The sequence below is a fragment of the Neoarius graeffei genome, chromosome 13 (assembly GCF_027579695.1).
Source record: "Neoarius graeffei isolate fNeoGra1 chromosome 13, fNeoGra1.pri, whole genome shotgun sequence".
Classification (NCBI taxonomy): Eukaryota; Metazoa; Chordata; class Actinopteri; order Siluriformes; family Ariidae; genus Neoarius; species Neoarius graeffei.
The window spans coordinates 76,853,841-76,880,345 of NC_083581.1; the positions used below are offsets into that span (position 1 = coordinate 76,853,841).

Sequence of the window (26,505 nt, forward strand, 5' to 3'; positions counted from 1 at the left end):
CTGAAGCGAGCTGAAGTGAGCTGAAAAAGGGTAGTGGAAAAGGGCCTTTTGCCTGTTTGACAGAACAAACAAAGACAGACATGTCCAGGCATGTAAGGCCAATTGAGTTTAGAGTTGGTGACTTGCAGAGTACACATCTCCAATTTACAGCATGCAACAATGAGAAGAGGACTGAATGTAAGCCAAGCTCTGGATCATATCTTTGCTGATAATGAGGCAGAGGACACAGAGCAGTATAGCGATGGAGATGAGCAGGTCTCTGAGGAGGAAGATGATGTGGCGTTTCAACCGGAAGACACAGACACATCTGATCAGTCTGATGAGGAGGTCACCGGTGCTGAAGCTGCTCCTGCTGAAACATTCAGATCCAAAAGTGGCAACATCTGTTGGAGCTCAGTACCTCCTGACATACATGGCAGGACAGCTGCTGCAAATGTCATCAAAATGACCCCTGGGATCACAAGGTTTGCTGTGACGAGAGTAAGTGACATCAAGTCATGTTTTGATCTGTTTATGCCATTGTCACTAAAAAAAGTCATAATTGCTATGACAAACCTTGAAGGAAAAAAAGTCCATGGCAACATGTGGAATGACATTGATGAGGAATGCCTGGATGCCTACATTGGTGTTCTTCTCCTTGCTGGAGTGTACAGATCCAGCAATGAGGCCACTGATAGTCTCTGGGACACATCGACAGGCAGGAATATTTTCCGGGCAACAATGTCACTTCAGACCTTTCGAATGATATCAAGAGTCCTCAGATTTGACAACAGAGACACCAGAGCAAAATCTGACAAGCTTGCTCCCATCAGGGATGTCTGGGAGAGATGGGTGCAACTCCTTCCACTGATGTTCAATCCAGGGCCAGAGGTGACAATAGATGAACGTTTTCTCCCTTTCCGTGGAAAATGCCCGTTCCGGCAATACATGCCCAGTAAGCCAGGCAAATACGGCATAAAAATCTGGGCATGCCTGGATGACTACATTGGTGTTCTTCTCCTTGATGGAGTGTACAGATCCAGCAATGAGGCCACTGATAGTCAACAGAAAAAAAAAAGACTTGTTTTTTGCCCTTTTCTTGAAGTAAATATATATGGGTCGAAATTGACCCGAAACACCATAGATGTTACCAGTGGCGTGCACAGACATTTTGGGGGGCAAGTGCTCTGGGGGGAAAAAAGGGCACTTTTTTGCGCATGTGGAACACCTTATTATAAAAGTCTGAGATTTAACCCTCCTCTTGTGTTCAGGTCGCCACTGACCCGTTTTAGTTTTTAAAGGTGTAAAACAACCACTTAATGTTAATTTATTACATCAAGGCTTTTTGACTTTGCCAGGAATCTCTAGTTGAACAAAATAGAAAAAGAAATTTTTGTTTTCCTAAATCTGAAAATGGTCTAGCAAAAAATATAATACTTATGTGCAGTTGTTTCTGTATGCAACGGGCTACTTCACGACAATTACAGCTTGGGCTTAGAGGGCAAACAATACATTTTCACTCGATTCATGTGTTACCTGGCTGGTGGGGCAGGGGAAGAGCTGACTGACTGCCCGATGTGTTGTCTGCGCTACGACAAGGCCGTGGCTTCCAGGACGCTATGCTGCTGCAACCTCATATTGAATGCACTGCACGCTTGTTCACGTGACAGAGCAAGAGAGACAGAGGTCCGGTGTGTGTGTGGAGGGGGCACACATCGGGACATTATTTTCACACACGCTTTTAATGCCGCGGCTTTTCTAAAAGATCATGTCGACATTGGCCTCAGTAAACTGTGAAAAAAAAAATTCAAAAGGGCACTTTTTTGGACAGAGGGCAGAGGGGCAGGTGCTTGAGCACCACCTCGTGTCTATCTGTGCACGCCACTGGATGTTACTATAGTTGATAATCTCATCTCATCTCATTATCTCTAGCCGCTTTATCCTTCTACAGGGTCACAGGCAAGCTGGAGCCTATCCCAGCTGACTACGGGTGAAAGGCGGGGTACACCCTGGACAAGTCGCCAGGTCATCACAGGGCTGACACATAGACACAGACAACCATTCACACTCACATTCACACCTACGCTCAATTTAGAGTCACCAGTTAACCTAACCTGCATGTCTTTGGACTGTGGGGGAAACCAGAGCACCCGGAGGAAACCCACGCGGACACGGGGAGAACATGCAAACTCCACACAGAAAGGCCCTCGCCGGCCCCGGGGCTCGAACCCAGGACCTTCTTGCTGTGAGGCGACAGCGCTAACCACTACACCACCGTGCTGCCCATAGTTGATAATATTAAAATTAAAAAAAATTTTTTTGAACATTTAAGAGATGTGATCTAATACCCCTCAGTAATAGTCAGGGAACAGAACAACCTTTTATTTGTTTACATTATTCTCTTGAGGTTCATTTGACCACTTTTTTATATTGAAAATGAGGGGTATGCTGTTAAAAGAAAGGCCCAGGGGGCCACAACAAAAATATTAAAACCAATCTTTTCATGGATAAAGGAGCCTAACAAGGTAACCAAGAGGTAAGAAACAAATTGGATGATAAATAATTAATTGTTTTTATGGTATTTTATGGCTGATTTAAGACACGGGTCAAAACCGACCCGTTTTTCATGAACAAAAACATACTGCATAAAACAAAATAAAACACACCAAGCTCCTTTTTTAAATGCCCCGGAAGTCCGCTCATCCAAGGCGGAGTTGGGGGAAAAATGCACGTCACGTGACCAAACTCTCCTTAACGTGACCAATAGGAAGCCGAGTTCATCCTGTTCGGCGTTGCCATTGGAGGATTTTTAAACACGGAGCAACGGCGCTGATATTCAAACTGGTTGGGCAGTTGGGCTCTGGGCGAGCTGGCTGAGGGACCGGGTTACACTGCGAGTTTTATTGATAAAGTCCAGCGGGAACGGAAGAGACTTTTTTGAGGGTAAGAAGGATTTAAAACTAATTGGTTATGCGGTAGTTTTGTAGTGGTTTATGGCTGCGTTAGAGCTGTTAGACTATCGTGCTGTTTATTAACTTTTTATTGTTAGCATAAACATGCTAGTCCGCCATCTTCCTTTGTGTGCTCACACAGTGACTGTAACTGTAGATAAATAAACACTGCGTTCGAGGTGGACTGGTGTTTGTAGTAATGAATAAACTCCTCCAACTAGTTAATTTTGCCTGGCGGTATTTGTTTTTAAAGGCAGTTAGCTCCGTTATCTGCTTTTCCAGACGCCTCGGGTTGAGAAGATGGCCGTGCAGCAGCCTGGAGATTCTGCTGATCTGTACACATTCGATGCCGCGTCTCATGTAATGCACGATTTTGGCACAGACTCGGAAGATCTTTCTGATCAGTGGTTTGGTAAGAAAGAGGAATTTTTTTTAAATATATAATATTTAAAAAAATCTCCTTTTTAAGTAGACGTATGTCATCACTTCCTGTTTTGCCTTCAAAGACTGTATGTGTCAATTTCGTTTGTTTTTGGGCCTCTCCATGCACTGGCTCTGCAGCCTCACTGTGAGATCAGAGGTTACTGAGGAATATTAACAGCCTTGCTGAAGTTTTAGATTGTAACCAGGGCAGTTGGAAAAATCTGGAAGACATGATTCCATCTCTGATGGAAAAAGCTGAGGGTGTTCAGGAAACTTTTTTAAGAAGCAGATACAGATGTCCAAAAGGTTTCAAGCAAACTGGGTACTTGAGAAGGTTCTTGGAGCCAAGTGGCATGAATGAAGAAGAAACCTTTGTCACTTGCACAGTAAAATTCATCCTCTGCATTTAACCCATCTGACTGTGCGTGCACACCCGGAGCAGTGGGCAGCCATGCTACAGCGCCCGGGGAGCAGTCAGGGGTTCGGTACCTTGCTCAAGGGCACTTCAGCCCAAGGCCACCCCACGTTAACCTAAATGCATGTCTTTGGACTGTGGGGGAAACCGGAGCACCTGGAGGAAACCCATTCAGACATGTGGAGAACATGCAAACTCTACACAGAAAGCAGCTGGTGAGGGCCTGGGTTTGAACCTGGAACCTTCTTGCTGTGAGGTGACTGTGCTAACCACTACACCATTGTGGCCCCCCCCCCCCCCCCCCCCCCCCCCCCCCCCCGAAGAATGCACATACTTGCTCTTCATTAAATATAAACTTTTAATATTGTAATTGTGAAATTGCTTTTGTATAGCCTTTAGAACTGTGGGCTGTGCCCCCCCCCCCCCACTCTGCACTTATCATTTTGAAAGCATGTGTTTTTTGTAGATACAGATGTAAACCCCCCCTTCTGTAAGGACTTTGCATGCATTAATGCATTTTTTTTTTTTTCAGGATTTATGCATGCCTAAATAAATTTGCAAACAGCCTATGGGGGTTGCACATGCTTTTCTAAGCAGAGTACCTATTTATCTAATTATTTAATTAGAAATGGTTTTTATTTAACCAGGAAAGACTAATCAAGATTAAAAATTTCTTTTAGAAGAGTGTCCTGGCTGAGATGGGCAGCAATGCAGTTAAAAGCATAAAGCCAATACATCCATACACAACATTAATTTACAGAATAAGTTACACAATGAAGAGAATTTAAGTAATCAACAAAAAGTTTATTTAAAAATAGTATGCTTAAAAAGTCAGGTAAAACATGCAGATCTTTTTCAATGCATGTAATGAGACCAATTCCTTAAGTTTCAGGTCAATTTGTAATTGATCCTAAGCAGAGGTAGTCTGGTTAACACCAGGCCATATCACAAGTGAAATATGGTCTGGAATCCGCCTACTGAATTTCTCATAGGGGAGGTGTGGTTTACGATTGTCAACGGCCGTTTATTGGACGTTGCGAATGTCTATCATTTGGCGTATACGTAGCCCATGGCCAATCATGGCAGTTGTACCCGGTGACGTAGTTAAAGCGACGAAGAAAGACTGAAACGCCAAACGCTGTCTTTTTTTTTTTAAAACGAACTTTTGCTCTAAACTATTCAGAACAGTGTCTAAAGCTTGATCGAAAGTTTGGTTCGTATCGCTCGCCGCCATGTTAAATGTGATCCGTAAACAGTCCCAAATAAACTACAAGCTTCCTTTTGTCGAGTAGTACGCGTCACCGTCTTTCCACCCCTCCCCACTCTCTGATTGGCTCCCTAACTCAGGTGAGCCTTTAGACCATAGTTTCCATTCTGTCTTTTCAGATCGGAACAATTGTGCAAAGCAGCATGGGATTTCCCAGGCTAAAGCAGAGGGCCCGAAAAACTTAAATGGGTGTCTCTTCCCCCCCCCCCCCCCAAAAAAAAAAAAAAAAAATTTGGAACAGACTGTAACTGTCTATGCTCTTTTGATAACTACATTATTAAATGTATTGCATGTGTCTCTCCGTTAGAACTGATGGCTGCGCCAAAAAATGGGGAAATGAAGCAACTCACAACCCCTTTGAGGGTGCTAAAACCTCTTGATGGGGTGCACAGTGAAGATTTGCCCAAAGCCATAGTCTCCCCCATGGTCCATGTGGCTGAGATGACCGCATCAGCTGGTAAGACCTCAAGTGTGCACTCTGTTCTATGCTGCTTGATTAGAAACTGAAAAGTTTATTGAGGCTGTGAACTTCTAATTGGCAGCATTTTTAGATATTGTGTGGCATTGCAAGCTGAGGTTTGTTGGTTGGTGTTAATAAATTTTTATTTATTTGGGAATCAGATGTTCCTGAAAGTGCTGTTTCAGAGCCTCCATCTAATGTTGTGACTTCGTGGGGAGATGGCAGACCGACTGGAGCTCAGAAGAAGAATGTTCTGGCTCAGCCACGCAGGTACAGAGCGTTCTTATTCAAGTAATGACTCAAATTGATGGACACTTGTGCTGCTGCTTATGCTTTAATGAAAAATAAAATCAGATGGTTTTGAGACCATGGTGGTGCTCTGAAGTTATATTCAGTTGAGTAAAATCAAGTCTCAAATCTGTGTAATCCTGCACACTGATTATAAAACAATGGATGTAGTAAAATATTAGATTTAAGTCACAATTGATAAGGGTTTGGTGTGATTTGGACAGAACACTTATTTGTCTTGCCAGTGCAGTGGACACTGTAAAGTCTTGTGCATTTGCCTGGTTGATGCGCAATGCAAGCTAATTGAAGAGGGGAAAACTCCAGTCATGGTGCTTTCAGTATGCTTGAAGTGAGCTCATAAAGTCAAGCAACTTTTTTTTTTTTTTTTTAATTTTATTTCCCCCCCCCCTTTCTAAAAGCTATTATGTTAGCAGACTTGAACAATGTGACTTGCAGTAATGGCACATGACTATTTTTCATACTGGGATATGTGAAAAATGGATGAAATGTAGTATGTGTATTTTGTTAAACTTGTTCTGTATAAAAAAAGCAGTGGAAGTGGTGGGTTTTTTTTTTTTTTTTTTTTTCTTTTTTTTCAATTCTAGCCAAGGTCTTCAGCTATTGTACCTCAGTCATATGGTTTGGGGGGGAAAAATGTAAATTTTTTTTTTATTTTTTTTCCCCTCCCAGAGTATTGAAACGCTCTATAGTCAAAGAGCAACCTCAAGCTCCATCAACACCACCTGTCTTGAAGAAAAGGAGGTAAGACCTGGATACAAAACTCCTTGCAGTGGTTTATCTAACTGTGTTCAGTTAAAGGTTCATGTTGATATTTCCAGAGTTACTCAAGCTGCAAGAACAGTTATCCGTCCACCACGAAGGTAAAATTGACTAGGTTTTGTGCGTAGGGGTACTGGTGGTGATGCACAAAAGGGTGTGATAACTGGTGGCATTCTGTTGGATGCACCACATGCATTCTCAAGTTCTGGGATGTATTAGAATATTGATTTATCACAATTCAACTTTAGTGTTCACAGAAGCCACCATTTGTGATGTATTGCTGCAGATTTTGACTTTATTTATTCCTTCCTCTACAGGAGCTCAACAGGTGCAAAGCAAGCTCGCCGCAGTGGCGGTGCCACCAGACGCAGCATCAGGCTAAAGAACAAGACACCCATGCCCTCGGTTTCTGCATCTACCTCCTCTGCTAACCAGTAAGTGGCAGTCATGTTAAGCTAGTTGTCGATACTGAACTGGATATGATTGCTTTCGTCTGTCCTGTTTTATTTACTTGCTACTTTCGGCCTTCAGGCAGAAGAGCACAGAGCAGCAGGAGCTGGAGCGCATTGAGGCTTTACAGAAGGAGGTGGCTGACCAGCGCAAGAGGAACGAAGCCAGCTACAGAGCTGCACTGGCAGGAAGTGAGCATGCAACCTCTTGATGGCATGAAAGCTTTTCTTTCCACCAGTTGCACATAATCTTAATAGGAAACAAGCCTAACAAACTTTTTTTTTTTCTCTCCTTTAAAGGTCAGCCTCCAAAGAAGCAAGTGCTGTCCTCTACCATTCCCAAAGAATTCAACTTCTGCTCAGATAATCGAGTGAAAAACCACACAGAAGTTTCTGACGCGTCATATAAGGTGTATGACTTTACTTCACAACTGCGCAAGCACCCTTCCTCACCTGTGAGTATCGGCTCTGAAAGCAGGTTTGAATATCTGTCAGGATTATTAAGCCAAAATTTGTAAAGGTACAGTTCCCAAATTGCTTGCTTACAGAAGTCCAGATAGGTGTTTATACGGAGTGGTGACCTCTTCAGTGCTTATTTCTTAATTTTTAATTACAGGATGAGTTTTAGAGTAGGGGTGTGTTTTGGTTTATAGTGGCATTTCTACACTTGTCTAGCACCACTAACTGAATAGATGATTTTTTTTTATTTTTTTTTTAATTTGAATCAGGATGAGAGATACAGACTTTCTGGTCCATTTGTCTTTAAACTTTGAGTTGTGTGTAGGGGTCGTTCACAATCCTTTTTTTTTTTTTGGCAAGCTGTGATCTAAAACTAGATTTACTTAAAGAAGCTTCCAATTGACTCATTACAGTTAAAGGCTCCTAAGGGCACCACAGTCCCCAAGCCCTTCAACCTCTCCACTGGCAGCAAAAGGAAGTTGGATGAAGCCAACCCTTATGTGTCCATGGCTGAGCAGATTGAGCAGTTTCAGAAGCGCACACCTACACGTTATCACCTGCGCAGCCGCCAGAATCAGGAAAAGGGTAGGTTAAAACTTGTTAATGGTTTTAATCAGGTTTTACTACGTTAGTGTTGGTGAGTCTGTGAACATGCTAAGCAGTCAAGCTTTGTTCATCAGCTGATACTTGGGTTTTGTATTGACTTAATGCATCGGTAATGGTGTAGTCTCTAACAGAATCTGTAAATGTTATTTACCAGCTGGGAAGTCTGTATCATGAAATACCGTGACCAAGGCCTTCTGAGCTGAGGTCAGTATTCAAGGCCGAGGTCATGGTATCTCACCATACGGACTGACCTTAAGCTCATCTCCTTATCTCTAGCCGCTTTATCCTGTTCTACAGGGTCGCAGGCAAGCTGGAGCCTATCCCAGCTGACTACGGGTGAAAGGCGGGGTTCACCCTGGACAAGTCGCCAGGTCATCACAGGGCTGACACATAGACACAGACAACCATTCACATTCACACCTACGCTCAATTTAGTCACCAGTTAACCTAACCTGCATGTCTTTGGACTGTGGGGGAAACCGGAGCACCCGGAGGAAACCCACGTGGACACGGGGAGAACATGCAAACTCCACACAGAAAGGCCCTCGCCGGCCACGGGGCTCGAACCCGGACCTTCTTGCTGTGAGGCGACAGCGTTAACCACTACACCACCGTGCCGCCTGGACCTTAAGCTGATAATTTTAAATTTAATATCTTTCTTTACCAAATTCTAACAGAATGAGAGCACCTAAAAGGGAAAACGGAGGCGAGCTGCCATTTTGAATCCTCATTCACAGCTGTAATGCAAATTGCTTTCTCCTTGATATACAAGTGCACTTCCATGGCGGGGGGGAACTACATTTTGCCACCTATATAGTCCCCTATTTATACAAATAGGAGTCATTCAGGATTCAGCCATGTTTTTGCTTGGTGTTAGCAAATTACAGGTTTTAGCTTTCTCCTGAAATATTTTTTTCTTTTATTTCTTCCTCGGGGTAGTAAAACTTGCTTTCGCTGTGAACACTGTCGTTATCACTATCCATGCTGTAAAATTAATGCTATTCTCCTGAGAAATGCTGGCAAAAATTTGTTTTTTGATAATCTTATAAATAAATCTTATTTAAAAAAAAAAAAAGTTGTGAACGAGCAAGTCACCAGAGGTCCGTAACTGGGGTCCATACTGTAGGATATGGACCTGCTCGCCAGCCAATCAGAGCGCAGGATTTGGACTGCAAAAAAAAAAATGGCTTATTTCCATTGTCCTCAGGCCCATCACCAGTGAAGACTGAGAAGCTCAAGGTTACTCAACCTCACACCCCTCAGCTGCTGACCCGCCAGAGGAGCCGTCCTGTCATGGTGAAGAGTACTGCTGAGATTGAGGCTGAAGAAGTGGAAAAACTGCAGCAGTATGTAACACTAGGGTTTTGTCTGCTTTCCTAGGTCTTCCCAGAAAAGGCCTAGCTTTTGCTATGCAAGGTGGAATTTTCACCTTTTAACATACCTAGTGCATCTCAACCAATTAGAATATCATGAAGGGGGACACCCCACCCCCTGCAAAGTGAGATTTCAAACTTCCTTTTGTTTTAATTTTGATTATGGCTTAGTGTGTTAAATTGGAAATCCAGTATCTCCTGTTTCCTTACATCAAAGGGTTTACAATGCATGAATGTCCAACTTCTGAAAGTATGTTCGTTTCCCCATTCAATACTTGGTTGGGGCTCCTTTACTATGAATCAGTGCAGCATGGCATGGAAGTGATCAGCCTGTGGCACTGCTGAGGTGTTATTGAAGCCCAGGTCACTTTGATTGCAGCCTTCAGCTTGTCCATTTTTGGGTCAGGTGTTTCTCCTCTTGACAATACCACAGTAATATGGTCAGCAAATCACTTGGTAGAATTTATGGTGCTGTGGGCAGGTGCTATTTCCTGCTGGAAAAGGAAATTAGCATCTCCATAAAGCTTGTCAGCAGACAAACATGAAGTGCTCTCAAATCTCCTGGTAGATTCTGGTTTGACTTTAGACTTGATAAAACAGTGGACCAACACCAGCAGATGACATGGCACCCCAAATCACAAATACCCCTTTTCCACCAAATCAGTTCCAGGGCTGGTTTGGGACTGGTGCTGGTTCACAACTCGTTCAACTTGTGAGCCAGCTGAGAACCAGTTTGCTTTTCCATAGTTCGGGGTGCTAAGGGGAGCCGTGTCATGGTCACTGTATACATCCAGTGTTTTTGTTAACGATGACGAAATTATTGTCAACGCACCCTTTTTCATGACTAAAATGAGACTGACGAGCTAAACATAACTCTTTGATCACGAAAATATGACGAGATGTATCTGTTTTCGTTGACGAGACGAAAATGTTAGTGGATTGGCTATAGGACTGAAAATGCATGGCATTTCCTCCAATGGTGCGTGCAACCTGTCTGCCAAATGCTGAAAATATCAGCAGTGCACCTGCATCCTGTCCTTGTTTGGCCACGCCCACCAGGCACAGTGCACACAGTTCATGGACCATGGTGGCCGTAATGCCAGCACACAAGATGCGATTTATGGACATGCTTTACACATAATCCAGCAGAAATAAAACGGAATGCCTTGTAGTGGGAGACAGAGGTACGCGCTGTGGCTATAAACTACGTGGCAAGAATATGACCGACCTCAAGAGTCATCTAAAGCTCACCATGCTGCTATTTCTGCGACGGTAAGTTAATGTTACAAGAAGTCCTGTTAACAGATCATGCATACATTTGCTAGCTTTGGTTAAGGTCACTCAACAATCGGGCTGTGATGAATTTCCTATGAAGTTTTCCAAAACACCGACCTGGCGAAAATGAATGGGACTGCTAGCTTCATGCTGAAGTTGGCTTGGTTAAGCTAACTTAAATTCAATTACCAGGTCATGAGTAAAACTTGGCCTGCAGGGATTATTGGTGGGACAGCAACTGAATGCTTTCACATATATTGACCCATATTTGAGTTACTGTGAAACATGCAGGGGGAAATGTAGCTCTTCAGACCTGTTGCTGTGCCTTAATATATTGCGACATGTTAAATGGAGGCAGAAACACGAGTCTGTGAACAATGGAGCATGCGCACTAGCAGACCTCCCAGCCTGCAGAAACTCATTTCAGGGAGGTGATGTGATGCATGACCCCCCCCCCCCCCCCCCCCCCCCCATCAGCGAGGGGTGGGGTGGGGTGTCATGACACCTCCCTGAAATGAGTTTGGATGTCTGTAAACCAGTCAGGATGCTCTTTTGTCTAGCATGCGCTACATGAACAGTCTCTCTCGCACTCCATGATATGCACGATGAAGACGTGTGCACGCTCTTGCTCTAGATTCTGGGAGATATTCTCCAATTTGCGGGCATCAGGGAGCCACTATCAATATGCGGGAGACTCCTGGAACTTCCGGGAGACTTGGGATGTCTGCACGAGTGTTTATGTAGAGAGCATGCGCACTTGAATCTTTTATTTCAATTACATATAAACATAGACTACATGAGTCTGCAGATAGTGCACTGTTAATCAAGGCAGACTCATGTTTACAAAGAAATATATTTTTTATGAATTAATATAATACTTGTGAATGAAAGATAATAAAATGTACTTGACAAATTAACAATTTGGTAACAAAGGAGACAATATTCGATATAAAGGTACACGAATGTCATTCAATAACATTGAAGAAAAATTGAGATGGGTATACTTGTCATACTGATAATTCATGTATGGTATTAAATAATATAGCTCTTAATTTATATATAGAAATAGTTATGTAGAAAGTTTGGAGATGTCAACATATCCATATCTACTTAAACCAGAAAAAAGGTGGTGTTTTTTCCTTTCTTGAACAACAATTTAGATGAAGCTCTTATAGAAGTTGGAATCTGGTTCCATACCCTAACACCAACATGGGAAAATGAGTTCTTTTGTAGATTTGTACGAGAATACTGAGTATATAAGTTCTTGGAGTAAGAAGACCTAGTGTTGAAAGAATGGATACTAGAAATAGAAGAAAATAATTTACAAGTGTTTTGAGGGTGCACTTTGATTAACATCATACATTAATTTAGAAACACATTCATAGAAAAGATGATTTACTGGTAAAATATTGGTTTTGGAAAACAATAGGGCACTTTATCAACAAAATTGATTTAATCTTAAAGCTCGTTTTTGTAGGATTTAATACTTTGAGTCTTACAAGCCTGTCCCCAAGAGCAAAGACCATATGTTTAAGATTGAATCAGAGAGCAATACAATGTCATAAGGGTATGTAGTGGAATAAAATGTCTAAGCTTGGCCAAAAGGCCGACAACCTTGCTTATTTTGTTGCAAATAAAATCAATATGGGGCTTCCAAGAAAGATTGTCATCGATTATTAAACCCAAATTTGACACTTTATGTTCAAGTGAAACAAGTTTGTTTTGAGTGTTATGCACAACCTGTCAACCTCGATTACAATTTCCTATCTCTGTATTGGCCTAATTTAATGTTTTAAAGTAATTATTTTTTGAATAAAATGACTAAAACCCTTTGTTTTCGTCGACTAAAACTAGACCAAAACTATCAAGGATGGAATTGACTAAAATGTGACAAGCATTTCGTCCAAAAGACTAAAACTAAATCAAAAATGGCTGCCAAAAACAACACTAGATATCAGTTACGCTGCTGCGTTTGCATAAACCTTGGCGTGAGCATCGAAACAACACGGTGAAGAGGCAGCAACAATAATGGATGACTTCGCGTTTGTACAGCTGCTGCTTCATTGGGATCAGAAAACGGCAGATCCAATATGTTTGTGTTGACTGACAGGTTTTGAGTGGACGGCGATTACGTTCTAGGAGACAGGTAATAACCTAATAACGTTTTGACTCTTACTTAAACTGAATGTGAGTGGTTATGTTGGCCTTTATGAGGTAATGTTAGCCGGTGTTATGTCGGCTTTGGCGGTCTTGCTATTATTGGTCTTCTTTCCTCTGGCCCAGCAAAGAGCTGGTGCTAGCCTGGAACCGGTTTTTCTGGCCCCAGAGCCAGTTCTTTGTCAGTGGAAACAGAAAACCCGGTTCCAAACTAAGCGTTGGCCCTGAACCAGCCCTGGAACTGATTTGGTGGAAAAGGGACAAAATTGCAGAAACTTCACACTGGACTTCAAACCTCTTGGATTCTGTGCCTCTCTGGACTCTCAGACCTTGATTTTTCCAAATGAAATGTAAAATTTACTTTCATCTGAAAAGAGGACTTTAGATCACTGGGTAACAGTCCAGTTCATTCTCTCCTTAGCCCAGGTAAGATGCTTCTGACACCGTTTCTGGTTCAGAAGGGGCTTGATATTAGGAATGTGACAATTGGAGCTCCATCCTGAAGACATCTGTGCATGGTGGCTCTTGATGTACTGACAACAAGCCTCCATCCACTCCTTGTGAAGCTCTCCCAAGTTCTTGAATTGACTTTTTCTTGACGGTCCTCATGGCTGCAGTTACCCTTGTTGCTTGTGCACACTTTCAGCAATGACCTTCTGTGGCTTTCCCTACTTGTAGAGGGTGTTGATCATCTTCTGGACAACTGTCAAGTCTGCAGTCTTCCCCATGATTGTGGTTGCATGGACTGAGGTGGTTACTCAAGTTCAATACTAATTTTGAGATGGCTTTAAATTTGTGCTGTAGGCCATAAGCATTTTTCTATTTTAATAATTAACATTTGTGTAATGAATCTAGAATATTTTCACTTTCATAAATGACTGGAAAGAGAATCCCCCCCCCAAAATATCCTAATTGTTTTGATGCACTAGTAAAGCTGGGTTTGGCATGAAATTCATGTTTTGCACATGTACACACAGCTGGTATACTGTTATCATCTTCCCCAGGTTCAAGTTCAAAGCTCTAGAGCTCAATCGCAAGATCCTTGAAGGGGCCCTGGCTCCTAAGAAGCCTGTTCCTAAAGAAGCGACTCGTCCAGTGGGTTTCCAGCTGGAGGTGGAGAAACGTCTGCAGGAGCGCCATGCCACCATAAAGACAGTAGAACAGGACGACTACACCTTCCACTCCAGACCTTTACCAGCCCGTATCCTGGAAGAAGTGGTGGTAAGAAGCATTTACTCAAACTGTTTAGAGCAGGGGTTCCCAAACTTTTCCATGCCAAGGCCCCCCCCCAAACAGCATTAGCTTCTGGCCGGGGACCCCCTTTGCAAACCCACAGTTGTCACGAGATGACAACTTTTGTATGTGACTCTCGAAACGCACGGATGCAAAGATCCTTCCACTAGTGCTTTCAGCACCGCCCTGGCGGTCTGGAGTGAAGGAAATAGAACCGCAACGTCACAGGCAGTTGGAGAGATGAGCATGGCAAACAACGTTTCGATATGATGTATTAATAATTTATAATAATGATTAAACTAATTACAATATATTTAATAATTATTTTAAAAAAGTATATATATTTTTTCGCAATTTTTATCGTCCCTCCAACTTTGAGGCCCCCCTGGCGACCCCCACTTTGAAAACCACTGGTTTAGAACACCAAGCTTTTGCAGTGCATTTCCTGAATTGGCTGTTTAGTTTTCATTTATATAGTAAATGCAATCTGAGCTGAACTTTTACCTACACGGAGTAAAGTGATGGTCACCTAGAGCGGCATGCAAGTGTACCAAGTAGCTAATGCAGATAGGAAGGTTGGCAAAGCTTGTCACCAGGGATTTGCGTAGGTCTTTTCTTTCAAAGTAGAGACAAACACTTAACTTTCCTGTAATGGCAGGTCACTATCAGTGATTGGGTACAGCTCTCCATCCAATAAGAAATGCTGTTATTCCACTTAACCACAACAATGTCAGCAAGTGTTTTTCAGTTTCATTACATTTTAATGTTGAAGGAGTGGAACAAGTCACACATGGTCAAACTTGTGGACACCTGCTCATGCAATGGTGGAACCATTCCAGATTTGGTCCCCTCTATGCTGGAACAACCTCCAGTCTACGAGAAGGCTTTTGACCAAATTTTGGGCATGGCTGTGGGGGTTTGTCCATTCAGGTGATTGGCTTATAAAGCGGAGGTGTTGCCATGGTGTGGTGTCTGTCAATCATCTACAGTTCAGTTAACTTGTATCTCCTCAGTCAATTCTCCATGTATTTATTTATTTTGGGAAAACTCTAAACACAACTTGATGGTTGTTTGTCATTCTTTGCTAAGGCCATCCTTAAAAAAAAAAATCCGTTTCCTGTCCACCGGGTGAGCAAAACTTTCGGGAGGGAGGGTTTTCTTTTTTAAATATATGGATGGATAAGAAATCGCAATGCTGTTTGCTTTTTCTTTCAGTACTTTATTACGAAAGCAGACATTTAATAAAATGACAGTTTAATCAACTGAAACTTGTACAAAAACTAAGTTAGCATTTTAAATGCTGACTGCAACATTTGCAAAACTTTTACAAAGGTACTTGATGTCCGACACACGGACTTTTTGTAGTTCTAAATCGACCGTTAGGCCTACTTCGAATGAAATTACACTATTAAAATGATCACTGAATGGATTTTTTTTTTTTCTGAATCTTTATTTTGTTGTTCGCTGGAATACCATTTTGCGATTTCACACTTGAGCAAATGTTTGAAAACTCCGGATCTCCTTCCTTCATGGGGGCTGCCCCTTTTTTGTGTGTGTGTGTGTGTGTGCTGCACAGCGCATGCGCAGAGCTGATTCAGTTCAGAGTGCGCGCGCACTCGGCGGAGGCAGTAGTGTGTCGGAGGGAACAGAAGCAGAGATGACGCTTGTTTTGTCTCCGGTAAACCAGTCTTCTCTCGTTCAATTACGTGCTGGCATCAAAAGACACCGTTGGTTGTAAATGAAACCAAACTGAGTGGTTGGAGTGTATTTTCATACACAAATGGAGAAATGTTGGCTGAGTGTGTAATTGTGCAGCCCCACTGCAGACCGTTGTCGTTGTTAATTCATAGCATGCTCAGCTGCGTGAATGTGTCATGCACCGAAAATGAGAGATTTACAAGCCAGGAGCGCCTCATGATGCAATACGCAAGAAAAGAGATTTACTGCCATTTTACTTTGTATTTGAGTAAAGTGAATAAATAAATGGTCTGTGGAAAATACATTTAATCCTGGGAACTGCGTGCACAGGAGTTTGTTTACCCGAAAAACCGGCGTTTTTAAAAAAAAAAAAACTTAACCGCACAAACGGCACTCCCCCGGCCAGTGGACCGGAAACAGAACATTTTTTAATAATGGCCTAACTAGTTAGTCATTAGGCCAAATTGACACTTTCCAGGCCTCACTAGAATTCTCATTTCTCAGATTCCAATTCTGACATTTTGGGTAGACCTTCCCTTGAGGAGCAAAATTTGGTGCTTCCCCCCCCAGTCGTAAACAATTTTGTTGTGGAGGTTGGTCCTCTCACATTTCAGTTCTGTTTATTTTGGTAGTCATGATTTGTTTTGATGGGAGGCCAGATAAGCTACTACATTGTTTCATTTGCCTTTTGGTCAATCAGATTCAAGAATTGAAGAGCACTGTGGTGTAAATATACTTTCCTTGAAAGTGCAGTCATTCATGGTGGGTTAAGCTTGGGCTTAATGTAAACAAGCATGCATGGTGTTCTGAGCTTCCTAATGTCTTTGCCCTCAGGGTGTCCCAGAGAAGAAAGTCCTGAACCCTACAGTCCCAGAGTCTCCTGCTTTTGCGCTCAAAAACCGTATACGTGTGGAACGCAAGACCGAAGAGGTACAAGCTGGCTTCTTAATTTTGGATGAACTTGGGAGAATATAAAACTTCTGGGCTGTTCCTGAAATTGTGCGCACATTCCTTCACAGGTGAAGGCACCAGCTCCAGTGAAGGCACTTCCTGTGCCCCACTATGTGCCTTTCCAACCCAAACCTGCAGCGAAGAGCCATGTAGAAATGTGTCCGTTCTCATTCGATCAGCGTGAGCAAGAGCGCAGGGCACAGAAGGAGAAAAGACTGGAAGGACTGAGACACGAAGAGGTGTGATTTTCTGTACTGAGCTGTGACTGTGACAAACGCCTTTGTTAATATAAACTGCTGTTTTGGCAATCAAATTTCAAGAAAATCACATGATCTTAGCTTTGCAGCACAATGTTCTTATTTTCCATCTTCTCCAGGTGTCCAAGTTCAAGGCTCGGCCTCTGCCTGACTTCCATGAAGTGAATCTTCCAGAAAAGAAAGTAACTGAACCGACAAAACCTGCTCCTTTCAAGCTGAGTGTGGATGAGCGTGGATCTCTGAAGAGTGAACGTTGGGAGAGAATGGTACCTTCCTTCCTTTAGTTTTGTTTCCAAACAAAATGTTAGGGTTTTTAGCAGAATGATGCCATGTCTTGAAGTACTGTGCATGATTGAAGTGCCTGGATGCTGGCTCTTTATTTTTCAGTTTTTGGCAGGTTGGTTTGGATTCTTTTTTATTTATTTTTATTTATTAAAATGCCCATTATAGATAAAAGACGAGTTGAAGCAGCAAACTGATGCAGCGTGCTTCAAGGCGAGACCTAATACAGTTGTGCACAAGGAGCCTTTCGTGCCCAAGAAAGAGACCCGCTCCGTCTTGGGTATGTTGCACATAACTTGTCTAGCACAAGGGCTTGCTGCGGACTGTGTTTGAACCTGACACTTCACTGCTGCTTCTGTTTCACCATGGTTTTGTCTGCCCACCTCTTCTCTCTTGCCTCCTGTTATCACCTTCTCCCTTTACTCTGTTGCACCATTTGGTCATCTTTATATCTTTTGGCACTTTCTCAAGCCGATACTACCCTTTCTGTAGCTGGCGAGGGTTTCCAGCTATCAACAGAGCGGCGGGCCAAAGAGCGGCTGGAGTTTGAGCGGACTCTGAAGGAGAAGGAGGCGCTGAGAGCTCAGATGGAGGAGAGACGAGCCAGAGAGCAAGAGGAGCATGAGAAGGAAGAAATCACCAGATTACGACAAGAGCAGGTAAATCTGTCAAGCTTTGTAAAGGAATCTTAATTTGATCCTTGTGTAGCATGGTATGAAATTCTACCTTCACTGATTTTATCAGATGAAGTGTTTGAGCTGTGGTGTATCTAAAGAGCTTTCTCTTTTTTTTTTTTTTTTTTTTTTTTTGAACACAGGTGCATAAAGCCCAGCCAATCAGACGCTATAAACCAGTCGAGCTGAAGCACAGTGAGATATCCCTCACCGTGCCCCAGTCTCCCAACTTCTCTGACCGCTTTCGTTTGTAAAGTCTTGTCAGGATAAACTGTACATAATTTAAGTGTTTTTTACTTATATAGCTTTTGTTTAACTGCTTTTTAAAAGGGTGTGCTTGAGTACTTTTTTAAAATCCTCTGAGGCTGTAGATTGTTCTGCCCTCAGACTTGTGATTGTTATTACATTATGCAAACTGATGTACAATACTTTGTCTTTCTGTACATGTAATCTCCATTTTCTGTCCTAACATTTCCCTTTTCTTTATAATGTATTAAAGGTTGTGATGGAAGTGTGTGGTGATGCATAAGGTCTCTGAAGATGGGTGGATGTATCATACCTGTCAAAACGGTCTTTAGGTTAAAGGAATCCTCCACCAGATTATTCTTTAAAAGAAAAGTCAGATTTTCAAAAATCTAACTTTCATTTTCAGCAACTCTTCCATAGCCTGAAAAGGGGATTTTTTTTTTTTTTCCGGGGGGGTTGATCCATTATCCTGTTTTGAAAAACAAATGATGCATAAACGAGAGGGGATGGCATGCTGGTTAAGTGTGCTTTCAACTTTTGAATAAATTTTGCAAAGTGTCACTAGCAAAGCACCATTGCAGGGGCAACCACTCATGCAGATACCTTCCATTCCCCTTTTGTCTATCTCAGACAGTGGTTGGAACCAAAAATTGTCACAGCAGATACATTTCCAGTGTCTCAGTACAACATGATCAAAGAACAGTGCTGTGGTGTAATGTCAATTTTTTTTTTTTAAATTTTCTCTAACTGGACAGTTTCTTAACCCTCCTCCCCAACTTTTGAATAAATTGCTGAGTGTCTTTAGTAAAGCACCATCCTGCTACCACCTTCATGCTTCACAGTGGGACCCATGCATACAAAATGCCTTCTGTTCCCCTTTTGTGTCTCAAAGACTGGGCATTTGGAACCAAAAATCTCAAATTTAGACTCGTCAGACCAAAATAGAGTTCCACTAGTCTAAGGTCTGTTTCTTGGCCTCCTTCAATAGTGGTTATTTTACAGTAATTTGACTAAAGGCCTGATTGACAGGTTCCTCTGAACAGTTGAGGTTCATCTGCTACTTAATTCTGGCGCTTTCATGTGAACTCTAATCTGAGTTGTTTTGAATTGGCAATTTCTGAGTCTGGTCACACTAATTTATCTGCATCAGATTCCTTTCTTGGGCTGGTCCTCATGAGAGCTGGTTGCATAGAGCATTGGGTGGTTTTTGCAATTGAAGACAAAGTTCTTGCAGTTTTCTGGACTGACTGACCATGTCTTAAAGTAATGATGGGATGTCATTTTTCTTCACTTTGTTGTGGTTCTTGATATATGGATTATTACAGTTGTTTAATGGGGTTATTTACTGTAGATCAGCACAACAGAAGGCAAGAAATTCCACTAATTAACTTTATAAGGCACATCTGTTAAAAGCATTCCAGGTGTGCAAAGTTGTCAAGACTGGCTATGATGAGGAATGAAATGCTTTTTGTTTTTTTTGTTTACCATAATTATTTGTGTTTTTGTCTTCACTATTATTCTACAACTTAAATAGTATAAATACAGAACAACCTATGAATGTAGGAGTGCACAAACCTGGTACTGCATGTTAATACTTCTTGTATCATAAGGCAAAATGCATACTTGAATGTATTGAAGAAATACATTCTGTCCTGATGGGATGTCCCCAGTTTGTCTGGGGACGTTAGCATGAAGATTGTGTGTGTGTGTGTGTGGCTTTTTTTTTTTTTTTTAAAAAGCTCATCTGACCATAGGCCAGGCCTGATTGAGCTGATTTGATCATGTATCTGTCCACAATTTATAAAAATCGCTGCTACTCCTCAGGATTGATTTATAGATTTTGATAAAACTCGGTGTTCCCCGGGTGGGTGTGCATAAAAGTTGCCAAGATGGTGGCACCACCTGTCATATTTACGATTTCGTGGGTGTCTGAAATTTTTGGGGTGACTCGTCACATTCGACGCTACTCTTTGTAAACTGCTGGGACGTTTTCACTGAAACTCACCCAGAAGACTCTAAAGACATTCCAACAAGAATTGCTCACGAGGTGGCACCACCTGCCATGGATGTGGCTACACAGGGGTCATGTGCAATTTCACAAAAATCACTACTCCTACAGGAGTGATTTTAGATTTTGATCAAACTCATATGGAATGTTCCCCAGGTTGGTATTTAGAAAACTTGTCAAGATAGTGATGCTACCTGTCATATTTAATGTTTTATGGGTGTTTGAAAAAATTCTGGTGACTGGTCAGACCCAGCACAACCGTTCGTAAACTGCTGGGACGTTTTCACTGAAACTCACCTTGAAGACTCAAGACATTCCAACAAGAATTGTTCAGCAGGTGGTGCCACCTGCCATGGATGCGGCTACACAGGGCTCATATACAATTTCACAAAAATCGCTCCCCCTCCCACAGGATTAATTGGATTTCAAACTCACAACAGTGGCCAATATGAGCTCCAGCCTCATTGAGGCTATTTTCTAATAGATATGAATGTTCTTTTTCTGGTAGATTAAGTCATACTATATATACATATTTACATACTGATTCTAATATTTCTTTAGTAACCCATGTAGTAGACCTTGTATAGCAGATCCTTTTCATAATCTAACCTAATAAGCTGATTCATGTGTAACAGCAAAACGTTTAATTTTTATGGTCAAGCTTTCTAAAATGATATGGTTAACATTATGGAAGGAGTCTCCACTTTGTAAAAGTGTGTTTTCTACCATATGAAAGTCTTCCTGATTGAGGATATGATTCTTTCCAGTTAAGCAGTAACAGGACAAGCTGATTTTTGAAAAAAAAAAAAAATCTTATTAACCAAAAAATAGCCTGGTGAGGCTGCAATAGCTGCTACAACTTGGACAGCTGCTGGAACTTGCTTGTTTCATGAATGTGCCACAGTATTAACACTTGGACAATATTAGTCCTGATGTTTAGGTAACAGTTATCTTCCCTTTGTTCTAATTCTTTCCAGTAATATATAAATTTACCCTTCACTGGTGATATTTTAATGGCCCATTTAGTCTACACGGCATGAAAAGGATTCCTATTTTTTATTGTTCTACATCTGGCTGTATCTAGATCAGGTTTCAGAACGTGTATGCCCCCTAGTTGAAGGTGACCAGCCTTACATACTTCATTTATCAGTTACGATTCAAAATTCCCCTCCAATTGTGTCCCCCGCTTGGTCCGGCTATTTCTGGTGTGGTGGCCACAGGGCTCAGATAAAGGAAGAATCTGAAAGGTTGTTGCGTTGGCAGTTTCAGAGGGAACCAGTCATTATCCCTTAACGAATTCTCTGTGAGTTCATGCTCTCTTCCTGAAGATTTGATATTACAGTAGACTACCATCTCTGTAGGTAAGTGTGTGTTTGGACCATGATTGTGCTGCTGATTCTTATATTCATGATTAAGTTTGGAGATTTGCATGAAATTAAAATGAAATTAAATGTTTGACTTCACTTATGTGTTTAATTGATTTATACCTGATCATTTTGTGTCTAAGGTTCTTGTCTTTGTGCGTTAACAAATGTGAACTTAAAAAAAGAACAGCCTGCTCTGACTATATTCAGAGAATGTAACATTGAAGGTCAAAGGGTTAAGGTTTCTTAAACGACCCTTACCAGTTATGTATTTGAGGTTCAAAGGTTTAAGGTAATAAAATCTCTTGTCACAAACACCTGTTTACGTCTTTATTGACTACAAGTGACTTGTGCAGCTTGTTGTCTGATCCTGCTGCTGACTTGGTTTGATGTTTAGTGACCATGCGGTCTGTAAAGTGGCCTCCTTCTCCTGCCTGTGACCCAGCCACTGTGGAGGTCAAGATGGATGACCTGCACCATAAACTAGACCAGCTTTTAGCACGCAGTTCTGGGGGGAGCTGCCCAATGTGTGGGGTCTGCACCCAGCACAGCAGACAGCAAGATGCTACAGCCAACCAGCTCTCAGCTCAAGCCAAGCTCCTTGAGAACCTGGAGAGGAAAGTTACGGACCTCAGGAATGCACTGGAGGAACTGATATGTGGTAGATTCACTGATATGATGTGACTCTCTCTTCAATTTCTGGTTTTCCCTGATTTTGAGGTTTCTGTTTTACAAAAACAGAACTATTCTAATAATAGGTGGAAATATCCACTGAAATTTTTTATTTATATTATATTAAGCTGCGTATTTGCTTGTGTCCCTTGAATATTAAAGGTCTAGAAGAGAGATCTTGTGAAAAAATTTCTGTACCTTTAGAGGCTCTGCAAAGAAGGAAATCTTTGCCTGTCCGGACATCAGTGGTAAGATGAAACCCTTTACACTTGACATTAGTTTGGGATTTCCAAGAATTTTTCACTCTTAATTCACTGCATACTTGCTTCACATTGTTAATCCAAAACAAATGTATGTGTTCCATTGAACCACAGGACGAAGTCTATGTGCAGTTGGATAAATTCAGAGATCAAAAATTAATCCAGCATACTTTTAATGTACCCTGTGGGAGAGGTCAGGAAGGTACCTATTTTGTCTTCCAACACTATGTCTGTTAGATACCATGAACTTGGAAAGGTGGTACAGATCCATTTAAAGAGTAATCTGTTCTGACGTGTTGCTAGAAGAGTGATTGACTGGTACGTTTAACTATAGCTGCTGCTAACCAGAACACACCTGTTCAGGAATATAAAAAGCAAATGAAATCATTGATAGCTAGCATGCAGTGAGATAAAAATGCTTGATTGAAAAAGGAGACTCCACATGGTGTGATGCCCAATGCTGTTTTTATTCTGTTCAGACATTCTGATTGAAGACACAGAAGGTGAGGGGCTCAGAGGCAATAGATCACCACTCAGAAATGATTGTGCAGAAAACAAGCATCTTCAATTACACAAAGAAGTTAACAAAGATTTATCAAAATTGACCCCATGCTGGGCAATATCCCATCCAGGGAATAAAACACCAAATACAGTCAAGATCAGTGAAGCAAAATCACCATTAAGCAAAAATATTTCCAAGGCAACAGGAGTGACTTCTTGTACAGCTGCAGGGACCTCAAAGATTGACACACCTCCACAAAAAATACTTACACTTCCATCAAAGATGCATATTCCACCACCAAATAGAAGTCCACCTTCACTGGAAATGACCACACCAAAACCCATGATGAGTACGCCTCCACCAAAACAGGAGACAATTACACCTTCACCAAAGATGATCACTCCTCCACAAAAGGTTATACCAATGATTTCAGCTACAAAAAGCACAACAGCAACCATACAAAACCTAACACCAAAGATCACACAAGCACCTTTTCCCTTTAACGCAACTGTGTCTTCACCCACCACATCAACCACACAAACTTCAGTAGCAGGATCTACAAATCTAGCAACAAATCAGAAGAGCCAAATTTTATGGACTGCTCCAATCACAACAACATCAACTGTGGTTACGTCAGCGTCTAGTAATCTATCAAGGTTTAATATAACCGAGAATGCTGCACCACCATCATCAGTCCATAGTCTTCAAAAGGCAAGTTTGGAAGTTCCTGTTGTAATGACGCAATGCAAAGGGATGTCTTTGTTTAAATCCCCTCAATCACCCATGTTGGAAACTGTAGACTCAAAAGTATCCCAGCCAAATGGCACTATCACCAAACCAATACCGACAAGAGATGAATTGCTACCACCAAAGACAACTGGAATTTCTCTTACAAGTTTGGTCTCCTCCATGCACAATTCTCCACCAGAATCCCCAGCTGCAGAGAACAAGGCACCAGGCCATAAACTTCCAAAGGAGACGCATGCTGTAGCAACACTACAAAACTTGAACAAACCTTCAACAAATGCACAAACAACAAAAACACTAGCAACTAAATTGTCTCCATTATCACTCCCCACATCAGCAGCAGCCTCCTTTCTCAAACATGTCTACAGCTGTCCTGACTCCTTGCAAAGGTAAAGTGAGCAAGTAGGAGTGAAACAGGCTTTTGTCTTGTACTATAGTTTGTTTTCAACTGGCCAAAGCAATGTCTTTTACTGTTACCTAGTTTTCAGGCCCCTGGAGGAAAGGCTGAGTCTGTTACCACAGTGACACCATTATTTGGGAAGCCTGATAATGCATCAGCAGGAGTCACCCACACTGGGCAACTAAAGACAGGAGGAATACAGATAAAAATAAGTCCAGCGTCTGAGAGAATCACAAGTCAGACCAAAATGGCACCCAAAACCTGCTTCAAAGTTATAAGTAAGGAATAAAAAAATAACGAGAATTAAAGAATCAGAAAATAGTTGATAAGCCAAGACATGCTGTGTGTCCAACGTTTGCTTCTTTGGTTTTACACTGCAGCTACAAGGCTAATGTAACTAACAAGTATAGGGAGGCTTATAGTATATCGTCCAGTTTAACATTATGCAAACTGCATGTTGAAATCACCATACACCCTCTTCAAACCATGGCTTGTGATTTGTTATGGGGAAGCCATGGTCTAATGGTTAGAGAAGCAGCTTTGGGACCAAAAGGTCACTGGTCAGATTCCCTGGACCAGCAGGAATGGCTCAAGTGCCCCTGAGCAAGGCACCAAACTCCTAACTGCTCCCCAGGCTGCTCTGGGTATGTTGTATGTCGCTCTGGATAAGAGCGTCTGCTCAATGCCTGTAATGTAATGTAATGTAATGTTATGGCTTATGATGCACAGCTATTTATTAAAATGGTCATGGGGCCATCTTGAACCTGGAATCACTTTCTTCATCAGGACATAGTTTGGTGTCACTCTGCTCAAGCTTCAGACCCAGGTAGGAGGCGTGGCTCAAAATCTAAAGGTTGAATTTTATGTTAGAAGAGAAATTTGTGTATTTTAGACTCATCTTTTATTAAGCAAAGAAACCTTACCTTGCCGCTTCACAGATCCAGGGTCCCTGGTCCGATTCTGATCTTGGGTTACTCCTTGTGTAGTGTTTTGCTTATTCTCCCCATGTTTCTGTGGGTTTCCTTAAAGGAGATATGCAGAATCTTTATTTTTAAATACATTTCTGAGTGGATAGTATCTCCATGCTTGATTCTTGTATGCTGCATAAATGGGAATAAAAAAAGATGTTTTTGAGAGTTAAAATCAACCGCAAAGTTGGCATTGGCGCTGCCCCGCTGATCCAGCCAGCCCTGAGTGCGTGACGTCACAGCAGGAACCGGTTTTAAGGCCGAGGCCTTTCGCAGCTATAGACCAAAGTCATATACTGTAAATAAAAATGTATGGTGAAAGTAAGAAATAGCGTTACCAACTCGCTCAACTAAGACTGATTTGACTTCACTGATTGTGGGTTGACCCTCATTAAAACAGGATGGGTGTTATAACTTATGCAACATACATGTACATGCATGCATTTTCACTGATAAAATGTAAAAGGCTCATTAAATAATCAGATGAATTGAGACAATCACATTCTGAAGCAAATTAAATAATCTTATACCGCTAACTTAAACACACAATACAAGTTACATGGATTAATCTAAATGCAGGTAAACAATGAGTGTTATTGTTTTTGTTGTTTTGTATCCAAATGATGATCTTCACATCTTACCCGTCTGTGTTCTCGCTTCTTGAAGGCCGATCTTGTGGCCGATTGTTTTGAAACAATCTGACTTTCAGTTCTTTGTTCAGTTCTCTGTTCATTTGTTTCTTCCACGTAAGGCCGAGATATTGCTGCTGAGGTGAGCACATCCAGCGGAGAAATCAGACGGCTGGTCCACTCATTCTCCATTTTCTCCATATTGAGTACTCTGCCATTACTGGTTGGCTCAGGCAATTACTAAAACCCGGGACAGGACGTCACTGGTTTTAGCAACAACCGCGGGGAGGTCACTGCCCGAGCGATAATATGTCCCGTCCCGGGTTTTAACAACAACCCTCGGCTCACACTCCGGGAGAACTGGTGCAACTGAACTTACTTTCCTTTTCTTGTAGTTTTCTTTTCCTTTAATTGTTGGTACTGCACCCTCTTTCACTACGGGCTTATAGCCAACGCTCCTCAACAGACCAGGGGTCTCGTACGAGTCTTCAGTAAAATGTGCAGAGCAGAGGAGAGATCACTTTGTAGGCGCCCAATGTGCCCGTGAACTTCTCACAAAACACGTCCAAACCTTTGCAGTTTGAACATTCTTGGGCCATGAATGCAACGTAAATCCACCTTCTGTCATGTTGCTGCACCCGCCAGCAACACATCTACGTGGCATGGTGATAAATTAGCTCAAAATGGAAGCTCAAAGTTGCAGTCAGCTCTGTGTTTTAGTATAGCGGAAAT

At 41.9% G+C, this 26,505-nt stretch overlaps 2 protein-coding genes across 3 annotated transcripts in view; both read left to right on the forward strand.

Annotated features, from left to right (window-relative positions):
- Window positions 1-2,808: 2,808 nt before the first annotated feature.
- Window positions 2,809-18,488, forward strand: tpx2 (TPX2 microtubule nucleation factor). 2 transcript variants are annotated; one of them, XM_060938558.1, is made up of 17 exons: window positions 2,809-2,922; window positions 3,184-3,342; window positions 5,343-5,492; window positions 5,657-5,765; window positions 6,474-6,545; window positions 6,881-6,997; window positions 7,095-7,204; window positions 7,313-7,467; window positions 7,885-8,056; window positions 9,285-9,423; window positions 13,887-14,103; window positions 16,648-16,743; window positions 16,833-17,003; window positions 17,141-17,287; window positions 17,472-17,583; window positions 17,775-17,962; window positions 18,121-18,488. In XM_060938558.1, exons 2-17 carry the CDS (start codon window positions 3,231-3,233, stop codon window positions 18,229-18,231), a joined length of 2,178 nt encoding a protein of 725 aa, XP_060794541.1. In that variant the 5' UTR covers window positions 2,809-2,922; window positions 3,184-3,230; the 3' UTR covers window positions 18,232-18,488. The 2 variants fall into 2 exon arrangements, with proteins under 2 accessions (XP_060794541.1, XP_060794540.1); XM_060938557.1 differs by having other exon boundaries at window positions 3,213-3,342.
- Window positions 18,489-21,997: 3,509 nt separating this feature from the next.
- mylk2 (myosin light chain kinase 2) overlaps window positions 21,998-26,505 on the forward strand; it is a 28,800-nt gene continuing 24,292 nt past the window's right edge. The window contains exons 1-6 of the mRNA XM_060936699.1: window positions 21,998-22,256; window positions 22,430-22,515; window positions 22,642-22,729; window positions 23,007-23,924; window positions 24,114-24,165; window positions 24,258-24,454. Of these exons, the coding sequence (XP_060792682.1) occupies window positions 21,998-22,256; window positions 22,430-22,515; window positions 22,642-22,729; window positions 23,007-23,924; window positions 24,114-24,165; window positions 24,258-24,454 (1,600 nt within the window). The remainder of the gene's footprint in view (window positions 22,257-22,429; window positions 22,516-22,641; window positions 22,730-23,006; window positions 23,925-24,113; window positions 24,166-24,257; window positions 24,455-26,505) is intronic.